The sequence below is a fragment of the Protopterus annectens genome, chromosome 2.part1 (genome assembly GCF_019279795.1).
Source record: "Protopterus annectens isolate FY-2018-M chromosome 2.part1, PAN1.0, whole genome shotgun sequence".
In the NCBI taxonomy this organism is placed as follows: Eukaryota; Metazoa; Chordata; order Ceratodontiformes; family Protopteridae; genus Protopterus; species Protopterus annectens.
The window spans coordinates 852,571,411-852,593,165 of record NC_056729.1 but is presented as its reverse complement, the minus strand read 5'-3'; the positions used below and the strand labels follow the sequence as shown (position 1 = coordinate 852,593,165).

The 21,755-nt window shown below is 44.3% G+C and overlaps 1 protein-coding gene across 1 annotated transcript in view; it reads right to left on the bottom strand.

The window, feature by feature from the left end:
- FAT1 (FAT atypical cadherin 1) overlaps positions 1-21,755 on the bottom strand; it is a gene marked incomplete in the record, with an annotated part of 1,563,619 nt that overhangs the window by 152,330 nt on the left and 1,389,534 nt on the right. The window contains 1 exon segment of the mRNA XM_044062507.1: positions 2,753-3,557. Within this exon segment, the coding sequence (XP_043918442.1) occupies positions 2,753-3,557 (805 nt within the window).

Genomic DNA, 21,755 nt, shown 5'->3' with positions numbered 1-21,755 from the left:
CATGTCCGGGTGGTAAGATCCACCAAGGGATCAGCAAGGGGGGACACCCAGGAGGTAGACTGGCCCATGCTGAAGGCCTCCAGAAACACAGACTCATCTGAGGAAGGTTTGCCGCAGGAGTTCCATGATGTCTCCAAAGGAGACATAGTTTCCCCTTCCTCCAAATCGGTGTCCTCAGTGAGGCCACCTCCTCCAAATCGGTGTCCTCAGTAAGGGACTCTGGGGAGGAGTCCAAGTGCCTTCCTTTGGCACTTTCTTTTGTGAGGAACCTCTTTGGTGGGGCTCACCGGAGAGGGCTCGCAAACTACCTGTGGTTCCTCGAGGGGAACAGTCTGGGGCACATCGAGCATGGGCTGTCCCTACATGAGCAAAATGACTGAAGATGCACCCAGAGGTAAGGGAGTTGGAGCGGTATCGGAGGAGCTGGTCAGGGGCCTCGATCCACTGGAGTGAACCCTTTCCACCATGTCGAAAGCAGAGGGAGAATGAGCTTCCCGGGAAACTAATAAGGAAGCTGCTCTCCCCAGATCCGATGGGGGAATCAGAGCAGAGCCCGCCAGAGCCGAGATAGGGAGTAGAGGGCCATGACCAAACAAAGTTGGTGCCAAAGGAGAAAAGCCCAACCCCTCGTATCTGGTGCCCAGGCTTCAGCTCAGAGAGGCACTCAGGTCCAAACTAGTCTGGTCCGACTCACTCAAGGTAACGGCCGGAGTCGAGGTACTCTAACATTGGCGCTGACCCCCTGACTCCAGGACCTCTCAGATCCATAAACTCCATACCGTGGGTCAGACTGGAGAAGAAGATATTGGGGCATAAAAGGGAAGTGAGCTCCCCCCTCCAGAAGGAGAGGGGGCTGGCAAGACTTGCATCTGAATCTGGGTGCAAATAAACCTTTGCATCATTTTGTCCATGTCTGCCTCACTCAAACTTCTGGTGGAACGCGACGAGGCCACAGATGCCGATCAGGAGGGTCGATGTGCAGAGGCCCTGGAAGAAGGTCTAGGCTTCACTGGCTCCAGCGAGAATCTGGGTGAGCAGAGCCGAGGAGTAACTGGCCTGGTAACTATCTGCTGCTTAGGAGGAGGACCCACCGGATCTGACTGGTTCAGGGATATCTTCCCTCCCTTCTCCCATTGTCTTTCTCTTTTTCTTTTCCCTTCTCTTTTCCATGCTCCCTATCCGCAGACTTATGAACAGGAGGGTTTGAGTGCTGGCCTGGGACGGAGGGGAAGAAATTGTAGCTGAGGAAGACGCAGTCACAGCCGTGACTGTAAGGGAAGAGGAAGCAGCTACCTCCATAGCAGAAGGAAGTCCCCTGAGGATTAGTTTAGCCCTGTGATCCTTCAGGTCCCTGGGGTTAAACCCTGTACAAATAGAGCAGTCTGTTGAGAGATAGGAGGTCCACAAACACACTACACACAGAGTGTGGCCATCAGCCGGGGACAACTTATGGCCATACTCTGTGCACTTCATAAACACCAGCTTTGACTACTGATCTGCCATGAAAACAAAGTTAAAAAGCACAAAGCCCTAACCTGCTCGACCACACACACTCACGTCCAACTGACTAACAAGGAGGGGGAAGGGAGAGGAGGCCTACTACTACCACTGAACTTTTTTATTTTTTTTTTGAATAAACACAACGCAAAAGTGAAAGGGGAGTTCAGACAAGGGAAAGGGAACCTACCTATCACTACCAGCAACAGAAACACCCAAAAACTATCCAAAAAAGTACCTACCACGCCTGGAGCTCTGAGACCACGATGCTAGGCAAAGCCACGCCAAACGAGACCTGAGGGATGAAGGAGATGGAGTGGCATTATGGGTAAGGGGAGAAGCTTGGAGCTCGGATCAGATGTTGGTGAAGCTGCAGTCTCGGATCCGATCTGGATCCGATTCCCACAGGTTGATGATCAAAGGAAGTCAACTACTTCAGCTCAAGAAGCTAGTTATAAACAGCAAGTTATCGGGCTATGCATATCATGTCAAAGGCAGCACAAAACATCAGGGAGGAAAATGGTTACAAATCATCAGGACAGCCTAGAAGAAAAGTTATTTGGCTTCTACAAAGGTCACTGATAAGTCACTACTTCAGTTCTGAAGTCTCCTCTTTTTACGATGTATACAAAAGTACAGACATTAATGATTCTAAACAAGAGGGGATGGGAGGCTAGGCGAAGCATTATCAGCACAGCAACACATGTAACAAATATGTACTTGTTTTGGAATGGACGGAGAATAAGGTATGGGTAATGTGACCCATTATTTAAAATTAATTTAATATTCATTACTTAAAATGAATAAATGAACTTTGCTGCACACAGCTTCTTTAACTTGAACGCACAAGTGGGCCTTGGCCAGAAAAACTGCAAAGAAAAGAAAATAAGACGTACATTTCCTAAAAAGGTGCAGGATTAAACTGCTACATTATGTGCTAGTACAAAAAGCACTATCCATTATCAAGAGAGGATCAGTGTTCACATCCATACAGAGTTGTGATGAGTAGAATGAGGAAAAGAAGCTGTCTCTGTGTGACTACTCAGCCTTAATAAGCCGCTATTACCAAATTTAACATTTACACTTTCAAGAAAAAATCACTATCACTACTCTTTTTTTCTGTTTTCAGCTGACAGAAGATAACAAAAGCAAATAAAACACTGTTTTTCTGCCAGATAGCCAAGAAAAAAACTTCTACAGAAACATTACAACTAGAAAATTAGAAGCCAGAAATAACCAGCATAAGGGATCTTACCTTTGCAAAGACAAATCGCCTTTCTGAGGTGCCGAGGGGTGACAAAACTCAATCTAGCTGTACTGTGTGTCGTCATCACACTGCTGTCTAAAGTAACTTTTTCATCACAGAACTTATGTGGACAGTCAAGGCCTGTACACAGCTTGTGAATAATTTGTACAATTCGCACACCAGTCAACTCCTCAATGTCAGCCACTGAAGCATTCAACTTGTGGAAAAGAATTTCAGGAGAATGATGACCAGGGCCTCCTGACCTCTCAATGGAAAGTAATACATCAAGGTCCAAAGCAACATCTGTGGGCTGAAGGCTAACAATATGTATATCATTCCTTTTTACACCCAAAATATTTCTCAAGGCTCTCTGGAAATTGCGCCAGTAGTCCCCAATGAACTCTTCAGGTGCAATGTTTGCAAATCGTATAGCAATAGAACGGTTCAGTACCTCTTGGGTGATCTGTCGGACATGTACTGCAACATCTGCTGTGGCGGAAAGGCTTCCATCTGTGACAGTAACATTCAGGTGGTACTGTCCTACATCAAGTCCTCTGTGTGCAATCAGTTTGCCATCTCGACTCAAGACAGAGAAGAGATTTTCGTTCTTTGAAGACAGGCTATAGTTAAGGATATCATAAATATCTTGGTCTGTTGCATGAATCTTTCCTATTACTCCACCAGAATATTCATCCTCTGAAGTTGTAATGAAGATCTCTAAAGGTAGAACAGCTGGGGGATAAATGCTTTCATCGATAATCTTAATAATAATAAAGGCAGATGAAGAAATTGGAGGTTTTCCACCATCGGTGACCTAAGAAATAAAATAATAAACAATGACAAAATGTACATTTACTTCTGTCTACTATCATTTACCTGTGTTTTACTCAATAGTTTAAATGTGAATGCCAGCAGAAATAATTTTCTTTAGAAGGGGTGTGGTTGGAATTGACAATTTAGACATCTTCTGAATGCTGATCCAATATACAGTATAATTTATTGCCTTTGTTAACCCTCACTAGGATGAAAATCAGTCATCCACGTAAAGGTTAATATGGATACCTATAATCTGAAACAAAGGTCACAACTAAGCATTTCATGAATACCATGGAAGCAGCGGATAAAGCCCAAAAAGGAAGGAGGTGAAATGGCTCTTGACACAAATAGGTTTTATGCTGGTAAGCATCCTTCAAGTGTAGTGTGACCAAAATGATGTCTGGTTGAAAAAGGAGGAATGCGTCTGTAAGGTAAGCAACTGGAATTTCTTTAGAAGAAACTAGTTTAGCACAGAGAACTCAAAAGTAGGCTTCCAGGAACTTTTTCAGCCCTCAGATCATGAACACCCTTGGGTAAAATCTGTTTCTTTGCTCTGTTGGGTGGGGGTAGGGGGGGGTCTCTCTCTACTTTCCCAAGGTGGTCATTTAAAAAAAATGGCTCTGACAGACCGAGTTGGTCTGGGAAAAGAACAGGTATTGCAACAAAAGGTGGAATGGGCCCAAATCCAGTTTTGTACCTTTTGCTTATGAGCACCCTCCTTACTACTGGAATTTGTAAAGGGTCACTACTGCTTTTTACTTGCAAGAGTTGGGGAAGTCTAGGAGAACAGGATGAACTGTGGAGCACCTTCTTGTCTGGAATAGGGACCATTACCCAAATACCTGCTTCAACCTATGCTGCCTCTCTAATGGTTCATCTCAACAGCCCAAATTTGTATAAACTATTCAAAATGAAACTTTACAATAAAATTACAACTTTGTGTAGAAATTTTCATTATGCTTCATTATCAAAGAATAATAACAAATGTTTCACTATTAAATAGGTTTACCATCTTCCATCCATTTTTGAAAGATTCCTATAAGGCAGATCCTAAAAAAGTTAAGTGAAATAAATTAATAAAAACTCTCTGCCTAAGGGCACACTGAAGGACTGCCCTTTTAACATACTCGGGCAAAGTGTGAAAAATACAGTTGTGTACACTTACCATAGATGTAGATGTTATGAGTGCATTCACTGTTGCAGTCATTACATTTGGGTTATCTGCTTGCAGTTAGCCCTCAGCCGGCCTGATTATCAAAGTCTTGGGTCCTGTGTCAGTTGCTGTCTCTTCTTCCATGACGTCAGGTAGTCAGGGGTATAAAACATGCAGCCGACGCCATTACATCAGTTTTTCTTGCCCAGATGTCAGGTGCCCCCATAATGGGAAGCAATTATATACAAGGTTACACCTCCAACAAAAAGCAAACACACAAGAAAGCTTAAACACAGTAAACAAGAAGAGAGGCATAGCCAACAGAAATCAGGGAGCTGGAGGGAGGGTAACCAGGACTGCAACAGTGAATACACTCGAACATCTACATTTATGGTAAGTGTACACAACTGTACTATGTTCTTCACGTTTCACTGTTGCAGTCATTACATTTGGGTAGATTCTTAAAGCTAAGGAAGGGAGGAGGCAATTAGAGAGCATTAGGACCAGCTACTAGGCCCTGCAAGACTGCAGTGGCAAAACCAGCTCTGGATTTAGAAAAAATAGGCAAGTGGTAATGCTTGGTGAAGGTATGAACAGAACTCCAGGTAGCAGCTTCTAGGATGTCCCTGGTAGGAACACCTCTGAGAAAGGCTGTTGAAGTAGATGCAGCCCTGGTGGAATGTGATCTTATCCCCTGTGGGGTAGGTTTTCCATGGTGCTTACAGCAGAAATGAATGCAATGGCCTATTCACTTAGAAATGGTTTGTTTTGAAATGGCCTTCCCCTCTGCCCCTGCAGCAAAGGCAACTAGCAGCTGTTCAGTTTTCCTGAGAGGCTTAGTATTGTCCAAATAAAATCTAAGTTGTCTGTGCACGTCCAAAGAGTGCAGTATTCATTCTCCTCTGTTCTGTGGATTAGAAAAGAAGGTTGGTAAATGAATGGACTGAGTAAGGGCCACACTGGATACCACCTTGGGCATAAAGGAAGGATTGGTCCTGAGGGACACCCTGTCTGCATGGAAGATGATAAAATGCTCCACTGCCATGAAGGCCTGTAATTCAGGCACTCTTCTTGCTGAAGTGATGGCTAGAAGGAAGGCCGTTTTCCAAGAAAGGAATTTCAACTCTGCAGTTGCAGCTGCCTCAAAAGGAGGTAGAGTGAGCTTTTCCAATACAAAGTTAAGGTCCCAGGCTGGAGAAGGGGCTCTCCTGGGTGGTCTTAAATTGTTGGCCCCTCTAAGGAATTGCTTCAGCAGGGGGTGAGAGAAGAGTGGTGGCTCTGTATTATAATGTGCTGAAATGGCTGAGGCATTAATTTTAATAGAAGAGAAGGAAATGCCCTTGTGGAGCATCTCTGTTAAGTATTGAAGAACATGTGGTAAGCTGAGCACTGTTGTGCCCATCCCCTGAGTTTGGCTCCAGGAACAGTATCTTTTCCACTTTTCAGCATAGGATTTTCTAGTACTAGGCCTCCTTGCCTCCAGAATGACATACAGCACTTGCTTACTGAGGGATGGTATTGGAGAGCTCAGGTAATTAGCCAGGCTGCAGGGTTTGAAGCTGGGGGTGCAGCATCTGGCCCTCAGGGAAGGTGTCTGAGGCAGATGCCATGGTTCCAGCAGTGACAGTGTGCAAGAGGGGGTACCCAGTGCTGGTGTGGCCAGTATGGTGCAATGAGTATTGTCCTTGGTTTGTCTGGTTTGATCTTTAGTACAACTTTCGAGAGGAGAGGCAGAGGGGGAAATGCATACACTGAGAGGCTTTCCCATGTGCAGGACAGGGCATCCACTTTCCAAGCTTGTCTGTGGGGAGTCCTTGTGCTGAATTTGACCAATTGGTAGTTCTGAGAGGAGGGAAACAGGTCTATATCTGGGCTCCCCCATTTGTTTCTCAACACGTTGAATATCTTTGGTTCCAGTTTCCACTCGTGTGGGTCCATGAAAATTCTGCTTGGTTCGTCTGCCAGTGAATTTAGTTTGCCTGGCAGGAATTGAGCTTGTAGGTGCACTTGGTAGCTCAAGGCTGTGTTCCACAGAGCCATGGCTAGTCTTCAGAGAGGGTATGAGTGAGTTCCCCCCTGTTTGTTTATGTACCACATAACATTGGTGTTGTCTGTCTTTACCAACAACTATCCTGGAAGAATGTGGACTTTGAAGGTTGTCAAGAGAATTCTGTACAGCTAACATTTCTTTTTGATTGATATGCAGGTGCATTTGACTCGGGTTCCGTTTGCCCTGAATGCAATACCCTGCCAAGTGAGCCCCCCATGCATACTCTGTTGTTAGGGTTTGGGCGGCAAGAGGTAGAGTGAATGGCAGCCCCTTGTTGTGGTAGCAGGTCTCTGCCCACCAAAGGAACTCTGTCTTTATATGAGGAATGATAGGAATTATTGATTCCAGGTTTTGAGAAAGTTGACACCATAGGCTTTTTAGATACCATTGTAGCTTCCTCACATGCAGTATTGCATCCGGAATTAGAAAGATGCAAGAGGCCATGAACCCTAGGGCTTGCAGATAGCTGGGTCTTTGTGGCCAGTTGTTTGAAGTAGGCTGTCAAACTTGTTTCTCTGGCTTGAAGTAGGCCATCTGGGAAGTTGTGTTCAAGCTTGCTCCCAGGAATACAATTTGTTGGCAGGGTACTAGATGAGATTTCTTTTAGTTTATGATGTACCTCAGTGAGGTTAGCAGTTTCTTTACAAATGCCAGATGACTTAATAGTATGTCCTGGCTTTCTGCATGAATTAGACAATCGTCCAGGTATGGGTATATTTGAATACTTCTTTGCCTACAGAATGCAATGAATGAAGCTAGGCATTTTGTGAATACTCTGGGCGCAGTAGATAAGCCAAAGGGCAGTGCAGAGAACTGATGGTGCATGTAAGCCTGCTCTGAAGCATAGGTATTTTCAGCAAGATTCCCTTATTGGGATGTGCAGGTAAGCTTCCTTTAAGTCCAAAGTTGCCAACCAAGCATTTTTTGCCTAGCATGGGAAGCAGCTGATGAAGAGTTAGCATTTTGAATTTTGGGATTACCAAAAAATGTTTAGGATGGACAGGTTCAGGATAGGACGCCAAGAGTTGTCTTTTCTACGTACCAGGAAAAGTTTGGAGTAAAAAATCTTGTTCCCATTCCTCTGCTGGGACAGGTTGAATAGCCCTGATACTTAGAAGAGAGAGATCCAGAGTTTAGCAGCTTTAGCCCTGGAGAATGCCTTAATGGACATGGATGCAGGAGGCCTGGCTGCACCACGTGCTGGTGTAGATTTGTCTAAAGGAATGGTGTCGGAAGGTTCCAGGACACCAGTTTGTTGGAAATTCAATAACCGACTCAGCCGGGGCCTCCTGGACCAAGGTAGTCGGTTGAGCGGTTTCGGTAATTGGAAGTACCAAGGACTCTGTTTCAGCCGAGACCGAGACACTCGTGGTAGGCCTGGCCGTGGTTTCAGCCGAAATCGCGGCCCGCGTGAGTCGGTCCTTGTCATTCCATTTCTTAACTAAATGAGAAGTCGGAGTCTCCGACGGCATCTTATACGAAAAACTAGCCCCAAAAAAATCCTCTGCAAACTCTGCCCGACGTCTAAGAGTGCGTCGGTTGAAGGAAGCAAAGGCTGAACAGGCCGAGACGTCGTGGTCTGGACCTAGACAGGGTAGGCAGTAAGAGTGAAAATCCTTATGAGGTATTTGTTTCCCACAAGTTAAACAATTATTAACTTTATCTGACATCGGCTGAGGCAAGAAAGAGTCCCCAACGGGGTACTTAGCTTTTTGAAGTCTTCGGTAGCTGAATTACAGGAGCTGGCCGACCGGCACTTGCAAACTGCTTCTGCTTCGGGCACCATGCGGCAAGAAAGACGGAGGAAGATGGTGTCGGCTGATGCTTTTATACCCCAGGCGCTCTGACGTCGGGGAAAGTCGACATCAGCCGCTGACCCAGACTTTGGAATCCGACCGACCGAAGGGCTGCCTGAGGCAGGACAACCCATATGTGATGACTGCAGATGCATCCTTGAAGGACATCCTGTTGTTGAGTCTCTGCCCACTGATTTAGGGGTATGTCTGGCCAACTGTTTGGGGTTGGTAAGGAGTGGAAGCGGAAAATGTATCCTTGGGAAACTATATTTAAAACCCATTTATCTTGGGTAATGAGTTCCCATATTTTTTGCATGCAGGGCGATCTTTTCCCATAAAGGAGCAGTCACTTGAGCAGGGCTTGGAAGGTTTAAGGTTATGTCATTGTGAAAGTTTATCATGGGGGGTGTCTTACTACTTCCAGCTTTGGAAGTGGGAGCCCCCCACTGCTTAGGCCTGTGAGTACCTTGAGACTGTAGCCTAGGTGGTCTGCTGTTCCTGGGTTTGGACTGAGAAGGCCTGGAAGAGACAGGAAAGGACCAATTCTTAGAAGGCCAACGCCTATTAAATCTGGGAGGCTGTACCTGCATGAAATCATTGACAGTTTGCACAGATTTAGCTTTTTCCTCCATCTTTTTAAGTACTACTACTGCTTTGTTGCCAAACAGGCAGTCTTGGTTTTAAGGGAGCATCCAGTAATTTAGCTTTAACATGATCTGGCAAAGTTTGCTCCTTAAGCCAAGCATTCCTTCTAAGAATAGACCCAGTGACAGCAGCCCTACAAGATGCCTCTAAGGAGTCAAAACCACATTGCAAAGTATGTTTACCAACTTGTTCAGCAGAATGCATTACATCCTGTAATTCTTTATTTTCAGCACAGTCAGGAAACATCATCATTTTCTGTTTAAGTAATCCAATAATATGCTGCTGATACTTTAACATATGAAACTGGCAGTTTAAAGCCCTAATGGCCAAAGTGGCAGAAATGTATAACTTCTTACCCCATCTGTCTAGGGCCCTGGAATCTCTATCAGAGGGGGTAGGGTTTTTGGCAGTAGTAGCCTTAATGCCTTTGGGTCCCTGCGAAATGGTCTCTGGGTTCACAGTAGGAGTCTTAGAGAGGAAATTGTGAGACTCAAGCACTCCGTAATACCTGTCAAGCACTCCGTAATACCTGTCAGGTTTCCTGGGGCCAGGCTAGATTCCAAGAAGGCATCATCTACAATGTCCAGTACAGGAAGAATAGCTAAAGGCCTGTGTTGAGGTAGGAGTAAGAATTCCCTAAGTCTCTTTTTGGAGTCGGAGTAATTCTGGCTTTCCCAGCTGAAATGCTCCCTAAGAGTGTGCAAAGTTTCTTTCTTCTTCTGAAGGGGAAGCAGAGGGAATTGAGTCCCCTGTATCAGAATCCTCATAGGTAGACAAGGGCAAATACTGGTCATCAGAAGAAACAGAAATATCAAAATCCTGATCAGAAGAATCAGTTCTAGGTCTCTTACAGGGAGAAGGCTGGCTTCCTCTGATTAGAGTAATAAGGTCTTCAGTCATTCTTATCATTTGTTTTTTAGGCATATGGGCCAGACCATGCGGTTTGGACATCGGTTTTCTAGACGTGGATTGAGTTTTAGGCCTTGAAGAAGAAGATGGCGTTGGTTTTATATGCAAGTCAGTAGGCCTGAATACACCCTCAGAAGCCGGAGCCTGCACAGCAGCTCCGGACCCATCCAAGGTTCCATAGTCGAAGAAGCATCTCGCGGCATACCGGACTCCGAATGGGTCTCAGTAGAGGCCTGCGAATCTGAAGTAGCGGGTATCAGGGGCTGCGAAAGCACCTCACTCAGTACCAGCGAACTAAGCGTTGTCGGCAGCTTTGGACCTATGCAGTCTATCTCTGTCTTTATCTTTACACTTTTTCGGAATGTCGGTAGTCGGATGACTTACCGAAGCCATTTCTGGATAATTAAACAGAGTACTGAAATAGTTTGATGTGAAAATGAACAGACGACAAATAGAGGATTGAATAAGGCCCAAAACCGACAGTGAGGGACACTGTGGTCTGGGCCTAAGCAAGGAATGCAGTATGAATGAAAATCTTTATGAGGCATTTTCTTTCCACAAGTAATACAATTGTTAACTTTTACTGACATTGGTTTAGAGCAAGAAAAAGGATCCCCAACGGGGTACTTAGCTTTTTTGAAGACTTTGGTTGTGAAACTCGAAAACGAAAATTTCAGGAGTCGGCCGACCGGCACTTGTGAACTGCTTCTGCTTCGGGCACCGCATGGCAAGAAAGACTGATGTAATGGCGTCGGCTGCATGCTTTACACCCCTGACTATCTGATGTTATGGAAGAAAAGACAGCAACCGACGCAGGACCCAAGACTTTGATAATCAGGCCAGCTGAGGGCTACCTGCAAGCAGATAACCCAAATGTAATGACTACAACAGTGAAACACGAAGAACATCTGTAGTTACATGTCATCTGATATCTGAGCCTGTGATTTACATGTATAAACTCAGAGCTACAATTTGGAGCATGCTTAGTAATCTTAACATGGACTGCAGGAGAAGAGGCTGCACCTGAAATCTCCCCACATATATCCCAGCAGCAAGTAAACTAAAGACAACCATAAGGCATTCTCTGTTATATCCGTAACTTAAAAGGAAAGGCCCAGGTTTGTGTTGAACTGGTAGTTAATGATACCACATATACCGAGCCTGTGGACATAGCTAACTTGTTAGCCGATGGGTTTGGTGAAAACTTCACTTCCCTGTCCCTAACACATGTACTCCCATGACATCCCTATCACCTGTCCCCTATCTTGTACCTCTAAAGAAAAGGTTGCAAACGTCCTCTCTAAGGCCAAAAAAACATGATCTAGATGACCTGACAACATCCCAGGCTGCGTCCTACATGGGGTCCAAAAAGAATTAGCAACACCATTGGGTACTCTTTTCAATCATAGTTTTAAGCACCAGCTTTGCCCCAGCTGAATGGAAAATAGCGACATTTATTCCTCTGCACAAAGGTGGTGCTTCCACTGACCTCAGGAACTATAGACCTATTAGCCTGACTAGCCTTACTTGAAAGGCCATGGAGCAAATCATCATGGACCTCATCAACAAAGACATAGGTAGTCTCCAAACACTTGACCCTACTCAGCTTGGATTTGTTGAAGGGAGATCAAGCCTGTTAAACCTGGTGGACTTCTTTGAGACAGTCGACAAGGCCCTGGATGAGAGAAAATCTGTTCATACAGCTGACCTAGACTTAGCCAAGGCTTTTGACACTATCCCCTACTCAGGCATCATTGAGAAACTCACCCAGCTATGTATCAACCCGTACAGTGTTACATGGGTCGCTAACTGATAGAACACAGTCAAAATAGGGGAATCCACCTCCAGCAGCAGACCTGTAACCAGTGGTGTTCCACAGGGATCAAGTCCAGGGACCTCTGCTGCTTGGAATCTATTTCCCTGAAGTACAAGCAAAAACTAAAGGTCTGTAGCCGACAAAGTTTGCTGATGACTGCAAACTGGGAGGGGTCACAGAATATCCAAACTACGTCAACATCCTACAATAGGGTCCTACACAAATGATTGGTGCCAAAGTCATGGCCTTAAACGCAATGCAAAAAAATGTATTACATTCCTTTCAGTAAGAGGAATCTTCCTGCTAACTATCACAACAGCAGCAACACCCTAAGTACGCCTCAGTGGTGAAACCAGGGCAGACAGGTTGACAGCAACCTTACCCTTGATCATCACGTCTCCACAGTGGTAAGAAGGGCATTCTATATTGCTCATCTCATAAGTAAGGGCATTACCTACAGAAAAAAAGAAGTTATAACCTCCCTGCACTTTCCCTCCAAGCACCTGCAGCAACTGGAGTCACTTTATTCCGTTTCCTACAGACTACTCATAGGCAATCTCTGCTTTGCATATAAGACAATCTCTGACCCTGTTTTATTGGAAATGCTGCATATCCTTAAGTCAAATGGTACATGGGTTACTCGCTCTAAAGACCTTAACCTGGTTTGTGACATTAAAAGAACCTGCTGGAGGGACAGATTTGTCTCCCAGAGGTTGCTACACCTTTGGAACAGACTCCCACTTTATGTCGAACAGAGCACCTCACTGGCCCTCTTCAAACTCCATCTGGCTGATTGGATGGGTAACCGTAAATTAACCCTAGGAGGTCTGCCTATGTCCCTCTTGGACAGGGGCAATAGGGGCTGATCATGGAAATAAAGGTAGAATTTGTCTAGGCTTGTAAATGCCCTAGGGCCATTAGCTTACTAACTTCCTATAAGCCTATTTCTCACAATACTCCATTTTCTTTGAGATATGTTGAAACAGAAGCTGGTGTACAAGTTTGTGATCTGTGGGGTACTTGTACCTCACATTGGGGGCAGAGGGCTTGCACCTCTGCACAATCAGGGTAAACAAGAAAAGTGAAGTTCAATATTTGCTTTTCTCCTGTATTTTCAGCCTTTTTCTCTCAGTACTTTAGGACTCAGCATAGGAAGCCTTGCATTAGCCAGTGCAGAAACATTCTGTAAAAATCAAACTAGAATCATGGAATAAAATGCCCAACAAACTAAACCACTGCATAATCACGCAATATTCATGAAAAAGGTAAACATCCATTTAGCAAAGCAAAATGTAATTTGCTTTAAGCACATAGGCTAACAAATGACAAATATTTGAGTGCCCTGATAGCAATCAGTGACACACGCAATATAATTGACAGAATGCCCATTAAGTTTTGAGCTGTGCAGGAATGCTATCTGTGGTAGAGTATGTTATACATTATTTGGTGCAGTGGTCATGCGTTGATTTTGCGTTTGTTTACCAGCTGTACTAATGACTCAGGTTCTCAGAGTTCCACAATATTACTGGGAAATTAAGTCAACCTTTGTGCTGTAGTGTTTTTGTAACCTATATGTCATCTAATACTATTCTTTTACAGTTGTTTCAATTACTACACAATGGCATTTACACTGTCATTTTTACTGTACAGTTTCAATTAACTGAAATCTCTAAAGTTAGCTACTGTCATTTACTGCAATGCACTGTATTTTGGGCAAGTGGCCTGGAATACGGTCACCAGCTTCAAGATCAACATACCTCAAAAAAAAGGGAATCTTATGAGAAATAATAATCTTGCACTTTATGGCCGAAAATGCAGACTTGCACATATAATCAGCCCATCTAACCAGTTAAATACAAGAATAAAATAAAATGCTAGTTTTACTGACACTGAAGGTGAAACATGAGGTGCGTTTTATGAAGACAGTCGAACTTCAGCATATTTTTACTGTTGTAATTTTGCTACTTATTTTTCAGATATCACCATATTTGGATATTCAGAACTCATTTCAGGCTTGCACATTTGAGAAAAAAAGCCAAAATTACTTAGTTCATAGGAAGTTACTAGGCTATTGGCCCTGAGGCCCTTATAAGCCTAGCCAAGAGTTTAGCCCATGCATAGACAAATCAGCACCCGATGTCCCTGTCCAGCAGGGACATGGGTGGAATGCCAGGGATGTATTTTCTATTTCCCATCCAGTTATCCAGACTGCACGTAAAAAGGGGTAAAGAGGTACTCTGCTTGATGTGGAAAGGGAGTTTATTCCATAGATGGAGGAGTCTCTGGGACACAAATCTGTCCTGCCAGCAAGACTTACTGATGTCACAGACCAGGTTGAGGCCGCATGTGCAGGTTACTCAAGTGGAGCTTGACTTGCAGATATGCAGCAGACTTGCAGATATGCAGCAGTCCCATCTGTATGCCAGACAGAGGTCACCTCTGAGGAGTCTGTATGCAACAAAGTAGAGGCATAGGGCTTTTAGCCTGTGTATGGTAGATTTTAGAGGCCCTGGATTCTCCTGGTGAGGAACCTCTGTGGTCTCTCCAGCTGCTGCACGTGCTTTGTGAGGTACATGCCGAATGGGGCATTGTACTCAATAATGGGCCTTAGAAGGGAAGAATACAGGGATGTTATGACCTCCTTGTCCCTGGATGAGATGCCCTTACTTATGAGGTAGGCCATGTAGAAAGCTTTCCATACAATGAAAGCAACATGGTGGTCAAAAGTCAGGATGCTATCAATCTGGGTGCCCAAATCTCTCATGACTGACTGCATGCTTAGAACGTTATTAATGTGATAATTTGTGGGGACATCTCTCTCCCCAAAGGGGATGATGATGCATTTTTTTGTATTCAGCTTGAGTCCATGTTTCTGGCACCAGTCATTTGTTTGGGTGAGACCCTCTTGGAGGATGTCCACGTCACTAGGGGAAATTGAAGACAGAACCCAACTTGCAGTCATCTGCAAACTTGGTCAGCCATAGCTCACTGGTTTTGGCCTGCACCTCAGAAAAGTATATCCCAAATAACAGAGGCCCCAAGACCAAACCCTGGGGTATGCTACTCAATACGGGTCTACTACTTGAGGTGGCTTCCCCTATTAAGTTCTATTAAACAACTCTGAGGATCACCAGTGGTAGTCCCTTTTGGGACAGATGCGAACCCCAACATTACCCTAACCTGCTGTATAACTGATTTACCCAGTGAATTGTATAATCTGTCACTTATTCCATCATGTGGGATATGCTGAATGTCTTGGCAAGGTTCAGATAAGCTGCAAGCACTTTCAGCCCTTAACTACGAAAAGCTGTTATCTCTTCAAATGATACCATGACATGCAATCTCTTTTCTTAAACACACACAACCTTAAAGAAGAATATGTCACTTAGGAAAATAATTACAGGACTTTTTTTTTTTTTTAAACACAAAAAACTAAGCACCCTCCAAACACTCAGACTACAGGTACATTTGGAGGGAAGAATGGAGTGGGTTGGGGTGGGCATGGAGGGGAGACTGTATTTGTTTACTGGGTTAGTGCACTGATTAGTATTGACCAATTTCAGGCTCAACTCAGTTGAAATATAAAACATTTTACAAATAAAAAAATAAAATATAAACAATAATAGAGTAGTTCAGACTAATTAGATAGAAAAAATGTGCATATACATTTGAGTGAACAAGCACAGTGCAATGTACAATCATGCAGAGTGCAATGTACACCATATACATTATAGGTTCACAGATATTTACTAGGCTAATGACCACAAGGGCCTTTATTAGCCTAGCCATGCATCCCAAATCTCTGACAAGTTCTTGTACCCTTGATAAGTGTAAGCAGCGTCTTGGGAGATGAGCCATTTACAGGCTACCGGTGTCCATTAGAGAGACAGGTGCTAAACCAGGGATGAATTTCCAGTTCCCCATCCAAATGTCCAAGTTACATCTGGGAGTTTCTAAAGTGGGTCAGTATTCATTGAATGTTGAGAGAGAAGTAAATTATTGTGGAAAGAAACAGCCAGGGAATTATGTCTAGGCTTGTATAGGAACTAGGGCCAACAGCCTAATACCAACCTATGAAGATACTTGGAAAGGATATAGGTTAGGTGATAAGTCCAGTGTTGAAGCAGGAAGAATTTGTCTTGGATGAAGTGCTTTCGGACTTGCATTCTGAATTTGGAATAAAGTACAGTTTTGTACCTACCATAAATGTAGATGTTCGAGGATCCACATTGCTGCAGTCCTAACCATAGGGTAGTCCGCTGTCCAGTCGGCCCGAATACCAAAGTATATGGCTGACGTCGGTCAAGGCGCATTAGACTGATGTCAGGACGTCAGGGTACTAATGCGCATGACCGACGTCATATCCTCAGTCTTTTCTTGCCCCAGATGTCAGAAGACCCTAAAAAGACAAGGCCCAAACCAAAACACCAAAAAGCCCTGCACCAAACATATATACAATATATACAAATGTACAAGAATATATACTAACCCACACCACCACCCCTAAACACAGAGGGAAGGAGGGAGGGTAATTGGACTGCAGCAATGTGGATCCTCGAACATCTACATTTATGGTAGGTACAAAACTGTACTATGTTCTTCATTCCACATTGCTGCAGTCCTAACCATTGGGTAGAATCCCAAAGCAGAGGTAAGGGAGGTTGGCAAATCATAAGAATGCAGGAGCTGTCAACATGCCTTGCAAAATAGCTGTGGCAAAACCAGCCCTAGATTTAGAGTAGAGAGGAAGGTGGTAATGCTTAGAGAAAGTATGCACTGAACTCCAAGTAGCTGCCTCCAAAATATCCTTAGTTGCCACCCCTTAGAAATGCTGTTGAAGTGGCAGTAGCCCTAGTGGAATGAGGCCTAATCCCAGCTGGAATCTCCTTGCCATGATGGGAATAACAAAATGAAATGCAAAACCCAATCCACTTAGAAATAGTTTGCTTAGACACAGGCTTGCCCTGAGAACTCAAAGCAAAAGAAACAAACAACTGCTGAGACTGCCTGAAATCCTTAGTCCTGCTTAAATAATAACGCAACTGCCTATGTACATCTAAAGTGTGCAAAATCTTTTCCCCCTTATTTTGAGGATCTGCATAGAAAGTAGGCAAATGAATAGTTTGGTTTAAAGCCACACTAGAAACCACCTTAGGCATAAAGGAAGGATTAGTACGTAATGATACCCTATCCTTATGGAAAATCAAAAGGGCTCTACTGCCATAAGGGCCTGCAACTCAGAAACCCTTCTTGCAGAAGTAATAGCCAACAAAAAGCAGTCTTCCATGACAAGTATTTCAATTCAGCAGTAGCCGCAGGCTCAAAAGGTTGTAGAGTAAGTTTTTCCAACACAAAATTGAGATCCCAAGCAGGAGTAGGAGCTCTATTGGGGGTCTTATATTCTTTGCCCCTCTAAGAAACTGCTTGAACAAAGGATGCAAAAACAATGGTGGATCACAATCATAGTGAGCTGAAATTGCTGCAGCATGAATCTTAATGGAAGAGAAGGACAAACCTTTGTCCAATAACTCAGTAAGATATTGAAGAGCCACACTCAAATTAGGCTCAGAAATCTCCAGATTCTTTGCTGCACTCCAAAATCAAAAATCTCTTCCATTTTTCTCGTACACTTTCCTTGTACTAGGTCTTCTGGCTTCCATAATCACATTTAAAACTTGTTGAGGAAGTTGAGACCTGCTGTGTTTCAAAACAGAATATGCCAGGCTGTTAGATGAAGAGAGTGAAGCTTGACATTGAGCAGGTGACCGTCCTTCTGAGATAACAGGTGTGGAATCAAAGGTAAAGGCCATGGAGGCTTCCTTACCAGACTCCTTAGTAGTGGGTACCAGTGTTGCCGAGGCCAATCTGGAGCTATTAAAATCATCCTTGGCTTGTCTGACCTTTAGGAGCACCTTTGGGAGAAGAGGCAGAGGTGGAAAGGCATACACATGAAGATTTTTCCAACTGAAAGAAAGAGCATCCACTTTCCAAGCTGTGTGATGAAACCCCTTTGTGCAAAACTGTGGCAGCTGGTGGTTTAGTGGAGAAGCGAACAGATCTATGTCTGGAGTTCCCCATGACACTGTCAATTTCTGAAATACATGAAGATCCAGTTTCCACTCGTGGGGATCCATGATTTGTCTGCTTAACACATCTGCTAAGGAGTTCTGTGCTCCCGGCAGAAACCTTGCCTGAAGAGTTAGTTGCAAGCTGAGCGCAGTCTCCCATAAAATCATTGCTTGCCTGCATAGAGGATAAGAATGTGTTCCCCCTTGTTTGTTGATGTACCACATGACAGTTGTGTTGTCTGTTAGAATCAACACCTGCCCTGGAAGAAGTAACTCCTTGAAAGCCATTAACGCAAACTGGACTGCTAACATCTCCTTCATGTTGATATGTAGATGCTGTAGTCTGGCAGGCCACTTGTCTTGTATCCACTTTCCATTTAGATGAGCTCCCCAAGCAATGTCTGAGGCATCTGTCGTCAAAATCTGACTCGCCTCTGGCCGGGTCACAGAGAGTCCCTTGTTTAAGTGACATTCCTGAGCCCACCACAAAAATTCTTTTTGAATGCAAGGTATTATTTGAATGACAGTGTCCAAATCCTGGCAGTGCTGTGTCCATACATTTTTGAGATACCATTGTAGCTTCCTCATATGCAGTTTGGCATTGGGAAGCACCAGAATACAAGATGCCATGAACCCTAAGGCTTGAAGGACTGTCCTTGCAGTCAGCCCGGACTGAAGAGATAGTTGATGGAAGTAACTGGAAAGATTCTTTTGTTTGTCCGGGGTTAAAAAGGCCATCTGGGCTGCTGTATTCATTCTCACACCCAGAAAGCACATGTCTTGAGAGGGTACTAGACTGGACTTTATTTCGTTCACAGAATACCCTAGGCATCTTAGCACTGCTATGACATATTCCAAATGCTGTAGAAGGTCTTCGTTTTCTTGAGCCAGAATCAGGCAGTCGTCCAAGTAAGGATAGATTTGAATTCCTTTTAGCCTGAAGTAAGCTATCACTGGAGCCAGAACCTTTGTGAATACTCTCGGGGCAGTAGATAAGCCAAAGGGCAATGCAGAGAACTGATAATGAGAATTTCCAGCTCGAAAACGCAGATACTTTCTGCAACTTAGTCTTATAGGCACATGAAGGTAAGCTTCCTTGAGATCTAAAGTTACCATCCAGTGATCTTTGCCCAGTAGAGGTAAAAGCTGTTGTAACGTCAACATTTTGAACTTGGGAATGTCAGATAAGTGTTGAGGATAGATAAATCCAAAATTGGTCTCCACGTGTTCCCCTTCTTTGGTACTAGGAACAGGCGAGAATAAAATCCTAGGCCCCTTTCTGGTACAGGAACTGGCTGAATGGCCCCTATTTGGAGTAACAGAGAAATTTGCTTGTGAGCCTCTTTCCTTTGTGGAGGAGGAACGTCTGGCATGCCTTTGAAAGGGGCAAGGTATGGAAATAAAACCTGTAACCGTGGTGAATGATATCCAAAACCCATCTGTCTTGAGTAATTAAATCCCAATTTTCTTTGAAAGAGACAGTCTACCTCCAAAAGGAGCTGCCAGTCGAGAATGCTCTGGCAGCTGAAAAGGCAGGTCATTGGGTCTGTTTACGAAAGGACTGACCCCTGCCCTCACCAGAAGTCTGAGCAGAAGAACTCCTGTTCTAGGCCTAAAAGAACGTTGAGCTCTGCCCCTACCACGCGTAGACGTACCCCTAGACTGGGAATCATACGCAGGATATGTCCATCGCTTAGTAGGCCAATTACTGCTAAACTTTGGAGGCTGCACCTGTAAAAATCTTTGACAGTCTGCATAGATTTAGCCTTGTCCTCCATTTTCTTTAAAACTGCTTCCACAGGCGAACCAAACAACACATCAGACTGTAAAGGAGCATCCAAAATCCTTGTTTTAACATGCTCAGCTAAATTCTGATCCCTCAACCAAGCGTGCCTGCGAAGAACAGAACCAGTGGCAGCCACCCTCGAGGAGGCCTGCACAGCATCAAAACCACATTGCAAAGAATGCTTACCCACTTGTTCAGACACATGAACTAAATCTAGCAACTCTTTACACTCAATACCTTCCTACCAGAGCATCCACCTTAGATTTCAATTGTGAAAGGAGATAATTCTGATATTTTAGCATGTGAAACTGACAATTCAACGCCCTCATGGCTAAAGTGGAAGAAGTATACACTTTCTTACCCCATCTATCCAAAGCCCTTGCCTCTTTATCAGAGGGAACAGGATTTTTAACAACAGAGGCCTTAACACCTTTAGGCCCCTGAGAAACAATTTCTGGGTCTGCCCTAGGACTCTTAAAAAGATACTTATGAGCTTCAGGCACCCTATAGTACCTATCAGGTTTAACAGGGGCAGGAGGCAAAGAATCAGGATTCAGGGAAGCCTCTGCAAAAACATCTTCCACCACATTCAACACAGGAGGTATAGCTAAGGGCCTATGCTGGGGTAAAAACAAGAATTCCCTAAGCCTCTTCCTGGAATCAGAGAAATCTTGGCCTTCCCATTTAAAATGCTCCCTCATGGAATGCAGAGTCTCTGAAAATGAAAAATCCTCAGGAGGAGAAGCTGAAGGAGTGGAATCATCCACATCAGAATCAGAATAATGAGGATATTCCTGCAAGTCTTCAGCCCAAGACTCAGAAGCCTCTGAACACTGTTCAAAACTCTCAAACTCAGGCTCCACCCTAGGCCTCTTATCAGGAGGGGGCATAGAACCTCTAATCATAGTAATCAAATCCTCTGCCATTTTAAGCATATGTTTCTTAGGCACAGAACCTGAAGTGCTAGGAGAAGCCCCCACAGAAGCTAAACTTGGCCTACCTCTAAAGGAAGTCTTGGAAACAGAAGGAGAGGCTCTAACTGCCTTAGGAAGAGAGGGAAGAACAGCTACCTGAGAAATCCCCTCAGCCTGGCCTACCTCCTGAGAGGGCACATCCTGTAACAGTAAAGTCTCTGCCTGAGACTCCACAGAAACTCCTGGCAAAACCTCTGGCTCCACTGAGCCTTCTAAAGAACCGACGTCCGGGACTGCCGGTTCTTCAACCCTAGGCTTTGCTGCTTTGTCCTTGCGCTTTTGGATTGAAGCGGCGCCGGAGCATCCGGCGGCATTTTATAATTACAACACTTCCCAAACACTAACCTGGCACAGTCTAACCTTCTCTTAATAGTGCGTTTGTTAAATCTAGCACAAGAGCGACATCCAACAACGCCGTGCTCAGGCCCTAAACAAGGTATACACAAAGTATGGTAATCCCTATGAGGTATCTGTTTCCCACAAGAAATACAGTTATTCACTTTTTCTGACATCCGGTTAAATACTGAGGCAAGAAAAACCAAAATGTTCTAACGGGTACTTAGCCAACTTTGATTCGGTCTGAAACTCCGACTTCAGAAAATTTCAGAACGCCAACCTGCACTCGCAAAACTGCTTCTGCATCGGACCATGCGGCAAAAAAGACTGAGGATATGACGTCGGTCATGCGCATTAGTACCCTGACGTCCTGACATCAGTCTAATGCGCCTTGACCGACGTCAGCCATATACTTTGGTATTCGGGCCGACTGGACAGCGGACTACCCTATGGTTAGGACTGCAGCAATGTGGAATGAAGAACATCTGTTGATTTCCTTAACATCAATGGGGACAGTTTGCTAAAGAGTAGGTGCCTAAAAGGTGAAAACATTTGCAATATTGTGGAGTTTGGTTCAAGAGATGATGAGAATAGGTGTGGCTTTGTGAGTAGTGTCTCATGTTGTATGAGGAGCTTTTTTCAGGAAGTCTAACTGCAAGATGA